Raw genomic sequence first — 10,367 nt, forward strand, 5'->3', positions numbered from 1 at the left:
GCCTGTGTTTACCGGGCTCGCCGTCGCCTGTCACCGTCACGACTCACGACCGTACCGTACTCCGACCACTCGCGGGAAACGTGTGCGTCCGCTGCCCGGGCCGGCGGTTGGTTGGCCTGTGCGTCGCGCCAACGGGCAAACGCGAGGGTCCCCGCCATCCATGCCATGCGACGAAGTTAGAAGTTTCATAGTGGTAATAAAAATGCCCAGGAAACCCCCTGTTGGGTGCCATGATTGAGCACCTAATAATCTCACCCGTCCAGGAGAGCAGTGTTTATGTGTACTGCTGTTTGGACTGGCAGCTACTGGACCAAACGTCGCTGTGTAGGGTCGGCCGTGATGATGACCAACGTCTATCGTGGCGCTGATCCTCTGACCAGGCCTCGCTCCAATCGATTACGGCCGGACAGTGACGTCTGGTACATTGCATTGCGTCAAACATCAACGATCAATCAAACTGCAAGGAAAGCAATGCAGCATCGTCCCTGCTTGATGCGTCGCAATTGTTCAGTTCACACTTCACAGATCAAGCGAAGAGGTTGCCGTCGACGGTGTACCCCACCAGGACGGAGCCTTCCGGCAGCACGTCCAGCAGGATGTGCTCCACGTCCAGCACCCGGGCCCGCGCGTTTGGCTGCTGCTGCGGCGGCGGCGGCGCGCCTTCTCCTCGTGCTCGCGGCCGACGGCGCCGGCGACCGCCGCCACCCACGGCGGCACGGCGGTGGCGGTGGGAACGGCCGGCGCAAAGGTGTGCCCCGAGTACTGCTGCAGCGGCACCACGTTGCCGCGCTGGCCGCGGATATCGGCCGCCGTCGTCAAGATCCATCATCGACTCGGGGGGTGTTGGGGTAGCGGGGTCCGGGCGGCCGTCTTCCAGCGTCTTTCAGAGTGGATTTAAAAATTAAATACGCTGAAACACATGGAAAGTGTCAAGATGTAAACGTAGACGTAGATGCGCTTCGATTAACCAGTTTTGTGATCTTTCTGTTGAAAGGCGCTCCCTTCAGGCCATCAGAATTTCGTGTGCTTGTTTGTTTGTTTTTTTCCCCCATCGTCATGATCATTTTGATCGAATAAGAGGACATCAGAAGCACAAAACGAAAGAGGATGCCGAGAATTGATCATCAGAAGCACAAAATAACAGGCAACTCCTTTTGCGTGGGCCGCAAGCCCGTACACCCGTACTCGGAGCCTACTTGATGGCTTGTGAGTTTTTGGGGGAGGCCCATCAGGCCATCACCACCCGTTGGTTGACCGGCACTCTCAAATATGGTGGTGAGGCTGCGTAGGTCTCGTCGGCGTGCGTGAGTCTACATCGTGAGCCCGGCCGCCGGCGCGGCCCATTGAATTGGAATGTTGAGGAGGCCCGCGAGTCTACGCTCGTTGTCTTTTCTCAACAGATTGCCCTCGAACAACCTTCATGTCGCGGAACAATTCTTCTTGTTTTATATTTTTTTTCTTCTCAATGGATTGCACTGGATTTTCTTATTTTCAAACTTTTTTTCCTTACCAGATATTTTTCTGAACGGTTCTTTCTCTCGAGCTCGTTCGTGATCATTTCGGGCTTCTGCACCGCTTATTTCGACCCGTTTACTTCGTCTTTTGGGCTGCCCTATGAGGACACACGTGGGTCTAAATTGCCAGCATATTGGGCTATGTTCAGTACCGGGGCCGTTAAGGCAGGCTGGCCCCTGGCCGCATCAAATGATTCCTTGGTGGGCCTGATGGGTCGTGTCCAGCATTAAAGAATGTTCGAATTCCATTACCAAACGGATCGGCACTATGAACAATCAAACTTTAGAAAGAGCATGGCTGTCTGAAAAAAAGAAAAAAAAAGAGCATGGCTTCTTTCGGCATTTTTTTTAGTAACCTCGTCGTCGATTATGAAATTGATGTATCTAACTTATTATATTCTTGCACATGCTGGCTAGGATTTATCAAAAACGATATTATCTATGCTGAGCTTGATATATCAGAGCCACATTGGCTATGATTTGTAGTCACCCTGATTTACAATTAAAAAATGAAGCTCCTGCTTTGTTAGCCTGGACCCTGGAGAGGCGTGCTACAAACTTTGACTTGACGAGTCAACCAATCAAACCAACTGTAAGCCCTTGTTTACTTCCCAAGTTGGGAGGTGCCAAATTGGCATTTTGCCATAAATGCGACACTGTAGCGTTTCGTTTGTATTTGTGAATTATTATCCAAATATTGACTAATTAGGCTCAAAAGATTCGTCTCGCAAAGTACAACAAAACTGTGCAATTAGTTTTTGATTTCGTCTACATTTAGTACTCCATGCATGTACCGCAAGTTTGATATGATGGGGAATCTTCTTTTTGCATAGTGTCAAAGTTGGGAGTTTGGAGGGAAGTAAACAAGGGATAAGTCGCCGCCATCCGTACACGTAGCCGACAACCCGGACTCTCCGGATCGTCTGTGCTGGCCGGGAGCTTTGTCTCGCGCATGGAAATTGCACTCGCTTGGAGAATGCCAACGAGGAGGATAAGTCGACGAACTTGCAGAAGAAGGTCGATCGATGAAGCGTTGATCAAAGATAGCCACGGATGCTCGGATTCCAGAAGCCAATAGAAGATCGAGGAGAATCCGATTCGAAGTAGAATTGACTCCACCAAATAAGGGAAAGCGTGGAGATTTATCTTTAGTAGTTTTAGATTCGTTTGTACCGGTTCATGTCGTAACCGACTAAGATTATAGTTTACTCCAGGGTATAAATATAAACCACAAGCCTTGTAATGAATAATAATCAATCAATACAACCTTTCGGCGCCACGCTGCCAAAATCTTAGGAGTAGGAGTAGAGTAGAAACCGGCGAGTTTCTTCTTGCGCGCAGGTCTGCATCGGCTTCAATCTGAGGCGTGCTTGTAAGTATCGTCCAATATTCTAATCTCTTATCGTGTGGCTAGTTATCGAGTTAACTTACATTGCAGGTAGAACTTTCTAGATTTTGTCCAATATTCTATTTTCTTCAACGTTACTCATAGTTATCGAATTGTTTGGTTTTTTTAAGTTGCATCGTATCGATTTCTTAGTTTTATCAAGCGCTCATAGTTATTGAATGACTTAGATTTGATTAGGTTGTCTTTATCGGCTCCTTGATTTTGTTTAAGTATTCATCAATTATCTGATCGTATCGGCTGATCAGATCTTGCATGCTTTACTTGATGCTAGATCCGGCAGATCTTTATTCCTACCCCTTGCACTGCTAGCTGTCGGATCCTTAACGTCAAAGCGCTACCTATGAGAGCCAATGCTTTAGTTGGGTCTTATCCATATCTCTTGGTAGTAGAATGACGTCATTGAGCCGATGGTCTAGCGTGCGAGGTCTTATTGCCGCGAATTAATCTGTTAAGTTAGTGGGTCGAAGTTAATGCCCTCTCAGTCGTGTTGCCTTGGTTAAGTATAATACACATCTCATGACATTAATTAGATCTGTTAGCTTAATCAGCTTGTAAGTGGTAGGCAAAAGGTCTTTGATGCTATGTTCTAAACTTTTAGATTAACAGATCGAAGTTAATGCCATCTCAGTCATACTATCTTGGTTAAGTCCAATCTACGTCTCATGACATTAATTAAGATCTATTAGTTTATCTGACATGCACAAGGTTAGTAAAGGCTCTTTTTATGGCTATTGTTTTATTTTGCATCTATCTTAACCCGTCGGCTCATATAGCTTAGCCGCCTATTGGCTCAAGAATTTAACATTTCCCTTGTTAATTTCAGGTCAAATTGACTGGCACACCTTGCAACTTTGTGAGCTGATTTGGAGCCTGCACTGGAGTTAAGTAGATCTCCCAGGTCCTTCGTGTTGTTGAATGCAAAAGCCTGAAGTCTAGATTTTGCGTCAACAGAGAATCAGCGAAGCAACAGCATGAACATTTTTTTAGATAAAGGATAAAATCCGACCTACGATATCCACATGGTGGATATATACAGCCAAGAATTACAAAGAGTTCTTAGACTCTAATCCTCAAAAAAAAAGTGGAGCTCAAAAACATGAGAAAGAAAACTCTAAGACAAAGAAAGATAATTAAAAGACTAAGCTTCAATCTTTTTCTTCATTCATGTTTCAATCCTATGTTATCTTTATGCAGCACCAATCTATCATACCCCTTGTCTGCTTAGAAACTTGATGTTGGACTCATCCTGCCAAACCTTATCGCACAGAAACCATAGAAACAGACTCCACCTAGATAAAGAATGCTAGGCCAAAGGACCTCCAAGGCGACGCCTCCAAGGAGAACACAACGTCAAAGATGTCATCACCACCCATCCGGCAAACCGAAGTAAGGTTTTCACCTAGAGGACCACAGAACCTTGCCTCAGGTCTCGCCTCGGACCCCTAGATTCGCCCATGCCTCAGGTCTCTTCGAAGGAAAGGAGTGGGAAATGGAGAGCTTGGTGGTCTAGTGGTCTTCGTCGCCACGAGTCGTAGTCACAGGCGCTGCCGCAGCCTATTGCCGACCCCGCCAGGACCATTTTCAGTTAATAGGAGCGGCCAGTGGGAGAATGGCTAGGTTAGAGCCACGGAGGCCCGAACTCCCTTTGCTCACTCATACATATAGGACAATGTTGGCCCCCTGCACCATAGAATTTTTCTAGCCTTTTGTTGTTTTTAGCCCACAATACATCCTAGCGGCGCTAAATTGTTGTGTTCGTGACCTAATAGCTACTATTAGCGCCAAACATCACGTAGTGGAAGGTTTATATGCATAGAAAAAACTACGAACCTATAAATGCTAAAACAACCTACAATTTGAAATGGAGGGAGTACTCTTTTTTTCATGAAAGTTATACCAAGTTAGTGTAGTACTCTTTTTTGTGAAGTGATATCGAATTGTGTGGATTCATTATTTCATTCCATACAATAGTTCACTACTATAAAAGCGGGCAGGCATACTTTCAAGAGTAAACGTTACGATCTTAAAGTCTCATATTATGTTATTTTGTACACAACATATTTAAAAATACCACTCATTTTGAATTTCGGTTCCACTGATATCGTACCATAAGAGAAATTGAAAATTAAAATGTAGTTCCAGAGCTAAGTGTCGGGTTAGACATGATCTTATATATTTTTGAGATATACAGAGGAGTTCAATTCGCTGTCAACCAACATACCATGCCATCGGTAGAGTGTGGCATGGAAGTGTGTCGATCCAATTAGCCATCAATCATCTCATTTTCTTTTTCAGTCATCCCACCACTCGAGAGAGAGACAGAACGATGAATCCACATACGTACTTTATTTGACTGCAAGGTGAGCCCGGAGTGAACTAGCAGAGAATCATGCATGAACGGTCGTTGAGTGTGTCACGCGTTCAATTTAGTGTAGCCCCTAGTCATCACATGATTCGATACGTTTCCAACTCGGTCGGGACCTTCTTCTAGAAATGTAGGCGAGTCAACAGGCGAGACTTGAGTCGTCTCTACTTCTCTACATATAGTGCACCAACTGGGCAACTGGCTGGGCTTAGGGGCGGGCGGGGCTCAAGCCCTACTATCACCGCTCAGGTAATGGAGCCCCCCTTAAGCCCCTCCATTGTTTTTAGGCAAAATAGGCAAATTCATCCTCGAACTTTCGTCTGAGGGTCAACTTCATCCCTCAACTCTTGCATGGACCAATTTAGTCCTCCAACTTCTATTTTCGGTTCAATCTCATCCTCCATCCAAGCTGGACCTCCATGCAGGCGCACCACATCATCCAACATAGGTCAAAAGACAAAAGTACCCCTTCTTCCTTCTCTTCTCTGTAACTAATGGTGCCATTCTCATCTCTCTTTTTTTTCACATAGCGGGCGTTATCCCTTCCTTCTCCACCGTAGCTCCGCCTCCAAATCGTTAGCACTGATGGTGTGTGGTGATCGGCACAGGATCAAAAGGTAGAGATGGAGGTAGGCTGTAGGCATCAATCTTTCCTCAAATTGGAAATTTTGGATTTGGTTTTCAAATTGGTCCCAGCCTGCCACTGTACGACACTGGTGCGCCCAGACGGTGCGGAGGGTATGTGTTCCTGCTCGCAACAATCCGTTTCCGGTTCACGGTGTTGGGCTTGGCGGTCCGGCCGAAGCTACTGCAGAGTCGCTTCAAGTGCGGCATCACCTTATCAGGGTGCGCATCTTCTTCTACTCCTGTTCAATGGAAATTAAAAACTACTTCAGTTTACCTCAGAAGCCTCGTGAGTGGATCCATAACGGCTGTTGTTCAATATCATGTTCTCGGCATGTGCCAAACGATTGCACTAATTGTTTTTCTCTTCACCTGAGTCGTCCTCCTCTCCTCCTCCTGCCTTAGCCTTATGCTCCTCTACGATGACCACCAAGCGAGCCCCGTCGTACAGGAACAACTTCTTCCTCTCGCTCTCCCATGCTAGTGTTCAGCTCATCAGGTTGTCGACCATGGAGTTGCTAGCGGCGGTGACAACGGCTTTAGAATAGATGAGCAAGAGGGGGGAAGCAAAAAGAAATAAGGGCATATAGGACATTTGCTATAGTGGACCAAGGGCCCAGATGATGTGGAATGCCTACTTCGTTGTCCAACTCAGATGAGGGATAGAATTGGGCTCAAAAAACTGAAGTTGGAGGACTAAATTGGACCTTTCAAGAATTGGGGGACGAATTTGACCCTTGAGTAAAAGTTCAGGAACAAGTTTGCCTATTTTATCTTATTTTTTGTAAGAACAAATAAGATAAAAGTTTAAGGACAAGTTTGACTATTTTGAAGCCTCTCCTAAACTCACGGGACGGCTGGGCTAATAATATGGTCCGGCCGGACCGCGGCATGTAGGGTGCTGTACGCGCCGTGCCGGTTGGAGAACGGCCGGGGCGGTGGACGTGAACGTTAAAACGTGGCCGGTCCGCGTGCGCCCAACGGTGCTCACAACGTGGCAGGCCGGGGCGAGACGAACGGCGTGGTGTGGTTTGGGTGACACGGAGCCAGCTAGCAACCACGGTATTAGCTTGCGCGACACTCCACCCCGGCCCGCTCCGATCCCATCCCATCCCATCCGTAGTGACACTAGCTAGCTGCCACGCGGGCCCCGCCAAAAATGCTAAACGCACGCCGCAAGCAAACTCTCCTGCCTAGCCGGATCGACGCCAGGCCAGGCCAGCCGCATCCTGCATCGGCCATCGCACCGGGTGCCTCTCTCCTCCGCAGCTCACTCGAAACCGACCCAAATGCACGTTTTATCGCGGCCGTCCGCAACTCCGGATAAGCGGGCCCCACACTGCAGTGCACCACGTACTGCGACGCCGCCGGACCCATCTGTCCGTGGGGTCCGGCCTCTGGCAACGCGGCTTGGCCTTGACCCCACACCAACGACGACCGATTCAAAAGCGAAAGCGGGTTGCGGGATCGCAAAACGACGGGCGTGCTCCATCCCATGTTGGTGACCCATCTACTAATCGCGTTCACACCTCGCTCGCAACAAAAGTAATCCTTTTGTTTTTTTTTTCAATTCCTCTTTTTTTAAAAAAAAAGCACCAGAATTTCATTAGTGATCCAAATAAATTCCCCTGGATAACTACGCGTGTTCACACCTTGCTGCTCTTTTTCCACTCGAAAGGCGTCTTTACGCTCGTCAGTTCGTCACGGTTCAAGCTCTGAAATGGTAATCCTACCAGGTTGCAGCAGGTACACTTGTGCTGCCGCTTCTGTACCTTGGTCCTTGTTTAGTTCACCCCCAACTTCCAACTTTGGCACTATGCAAAAAGAAGATTCCCCATCACACCAAACTTGCGGTACATGCATGGAGTACTAAATGTAGACGAAATTAAAAACTAATTGCACAGTTTTGTTGTACTTTGCGAGACGAATCTTTTGAGCCTAATTAGTCAATGTTTGAACAATAATTTACAAATACAAACGAAACGCTACAGTATGCTACAGTGCTGGCACAGTAATTTTGGCACTCCAAATTTTGACAGCTAAACAAGGTCTTGGTCGAGTACCAGTGCGAGCAGTGCTAATTACTTCTTTCCCGCTTAATTAATCTGCCCGGCCATAGGCATGGATCGGAGGAGTGGACTCCTCATGGAGGCCCGTGCATGGCTTGGGCAGCAAGGAGTCTGACTCCGCTCGACTCGACCGCCGCACGTCGACCGAAGTGAGCGGTCCGGTGGACCAAGACCATGGTCGACGACGAGAGGCTTTCGATGCAAGCCTGCCTGCGCCTGCGGCGACGCACGCAAAAAGGGCACGCACATGCGGCGGGGGATGACGATAAGCACGGCCCCAGCCAGAAGGACACCTGGGACCCGCATCAGCTACGGCCGCCACGGCCGCATGACCCCGGCATGGCCGCATGGAAAAGATGAGATGGCCAGCCACTGCGGGCCGCGGCTGCGCGGGCCGCCATCGCAGCAACGCGGTTTCCGTAGGCCCCACCCCACCGTCTCTCCTTCTATTTCCGCAGCTATCGCCACGCGCACCCCGCGCGCCGCCCCATTTCTTCTTTTGCTCTCCCCTGCCCTGCAAGGCTGCAAAGCGTGCATATTCTAGTAGCAACACATTTGATATAAACTACTTTTCTTAAAAAAAATAAAATTCTTATTGGATTTCGCACAATGTTAAAAAACTACATCGTAAGACAAATTAAATTTAACCAGGCATCGAAAGAACGACAAATTAAATTTAACTAGACATCGAAAGCCACTTTCTTGCTATAGATATGGAACCATCGATTTGGTTGGTATCCCTAATTTAATGAAGAAATGATTAACAATGGTTGAAAATGTAAACATCGGGTTGAACCTACTAGTACTTACTAGTAGTATCGATGATGACATGCCAAACATATACAAAATTCTAGCACTCCATAAATTTATAATACCTCATGCACAATATTTCGGTGGTAATAAATTCTCTATCTAAAAAGGTGGGAGACGCAGGGCAGTGTATCGTGTGCACAACCACCCCGGCCGTAGGCCCCAGCATAGCCGCATGGGGGGATGGGATGAGATGGCCAACCACCGCAGTCACGGCTGCGCAGGCCTCACTCCACTCCACCGTCTCTCTCCCTCTTTCCACAACAATCACCAAGCGCACCCGCCCACCGTCCCTTGCAAGCGTGCATATCCAGATTATTGTAGCACTTGTTGTGTCTAGTACTACAGTAGCATATTTGATATGAACTAAAACATCTCTTATTTGAGTTTGCACATTGTTCAAAACTATGCGAACCACATTATAAGATTTGGTGCCATGTCCCAGGTACTATTGGTATCCGGCTTTTTAATCAACAAAATAATGGGTGACAATATGATCATATTGAATCCTACTAGTAAGTACTAGTGGGCTCTTTAATCAAGAAAATAATGGGTGACAATATGAATATCATATTGAATCCTACTTAGTAAGTACTAGTGGTACCAATGACAAACTGCAAGATACAAAATTCTTGCACTTCGTAAATTCAAAATACTACCTTTCTCATGCACAACAATTCAATGGCCGTCAATGTTTTTAATAGTGGGCTAACCCGCTATAACGCAGTTATAGCAGCAGTTTGCAAAAATCGCTACAGCAACACTCCGTATGAAATGAATTTTCTATCTACATATGGGGAAGGCGCAGGCCTGTGTACCGTGTGCACAACCAGCGGTACGCCCACCATTTATGGCTGCCGTCCCCCGCTCGTCCTATAAATCCCACTGCCGTCTCCCCCTGCCCCTCCTCACCTTCCCCACCTACTCACCTCACCCAAATCCAGCCTGCGATCGAGCCCGAGCACCCCTCCTCCCAGCCATGGCAAACCCCTGCGCCGCCCTCGACCCCACCTGGGCCCACCTCCCCGCGCCGGCCCCGACCCACGTCGCCGCCAGCCACTACTGCCTTTTCCCCGCCGCCGCCTTCGAGAACGAGGCGCTCACCTCCGCGCTCCGCGCCTCCATGGCGCCCGCCCACGCCGCCGCCGCCGCCAAGTCCTTGGTCTCCCCGGCAGTTCCGTCCTCCTCGACCTCCTCCGCCTCTGAGATCCTCTCCAGCGGCCACGACGCGCCGGCGCCGGCGTCCAGGCCTCCTGCTGCTGGCCGCCCGCCGGCCCGGGCCTTGAAGGGACCAAAAGTGGGCCGCGTCAGCAAGCGCAAGCCCCGGCCGTCGCGGCGCGCGCAGACCACCTACATCACCGCCGACCCGGCCGACTTCCGCCGCATGGTACAGGAGATCACCGGCCTCCCCGTCCCCGGGCCCGCATCCTCCTCCCCCGCTGCCTCGGGGGCCGCCGCCGCGCCCAGCTGGACGCCCGCACCCGCGCCCTTGCTTCCGACGCTGGACACGTCCGCGTTCCTCCTCGACGCTTCACGGCGGAGCCGCGGCGGTGCCGGAGTACAAGTGCTCGATCGGG

The 10,367-nt window shown here is 49.2% G+C and overlaps 1 protein-coding gene across 1 annotated transcript in view; it reads left to right on the forward strand.

The window, feature by feature from the left end:
• Positions 1-9,678: 9,678 nt before the first annotated feature.
• The window catches only part of LOC101758282 (calmodulin-binding protein 25), a gene marked incomplete in the record, with an annotated part of 4,102 nt that continues 3,413 nt past the window's right edge, over positions 9,679-10,367 (forward strand). The window contains 1 exon segment of the mRNA XM_004971487.3: positions 9,679-10,367. Within this exon segment, the coding sequence (XP_004971544.2) occupies positions 9,770-10,367 (598 nt within the window).

The sequence above is a fragment of the Setaria italica genome, chromosome V, assembly GCF_000263155.2.
Source record: "Setaria italica strain Yugu1 chromosome V, Setaria_italica_v2.0, whole genome shotgun sequence".
NCBI classification, from domain to species: Eukaryota; Viridiplantae; Streptophyta; class Magnoliopsida; order Poales; family Poaceae; genus Setaria; species Setaria italica.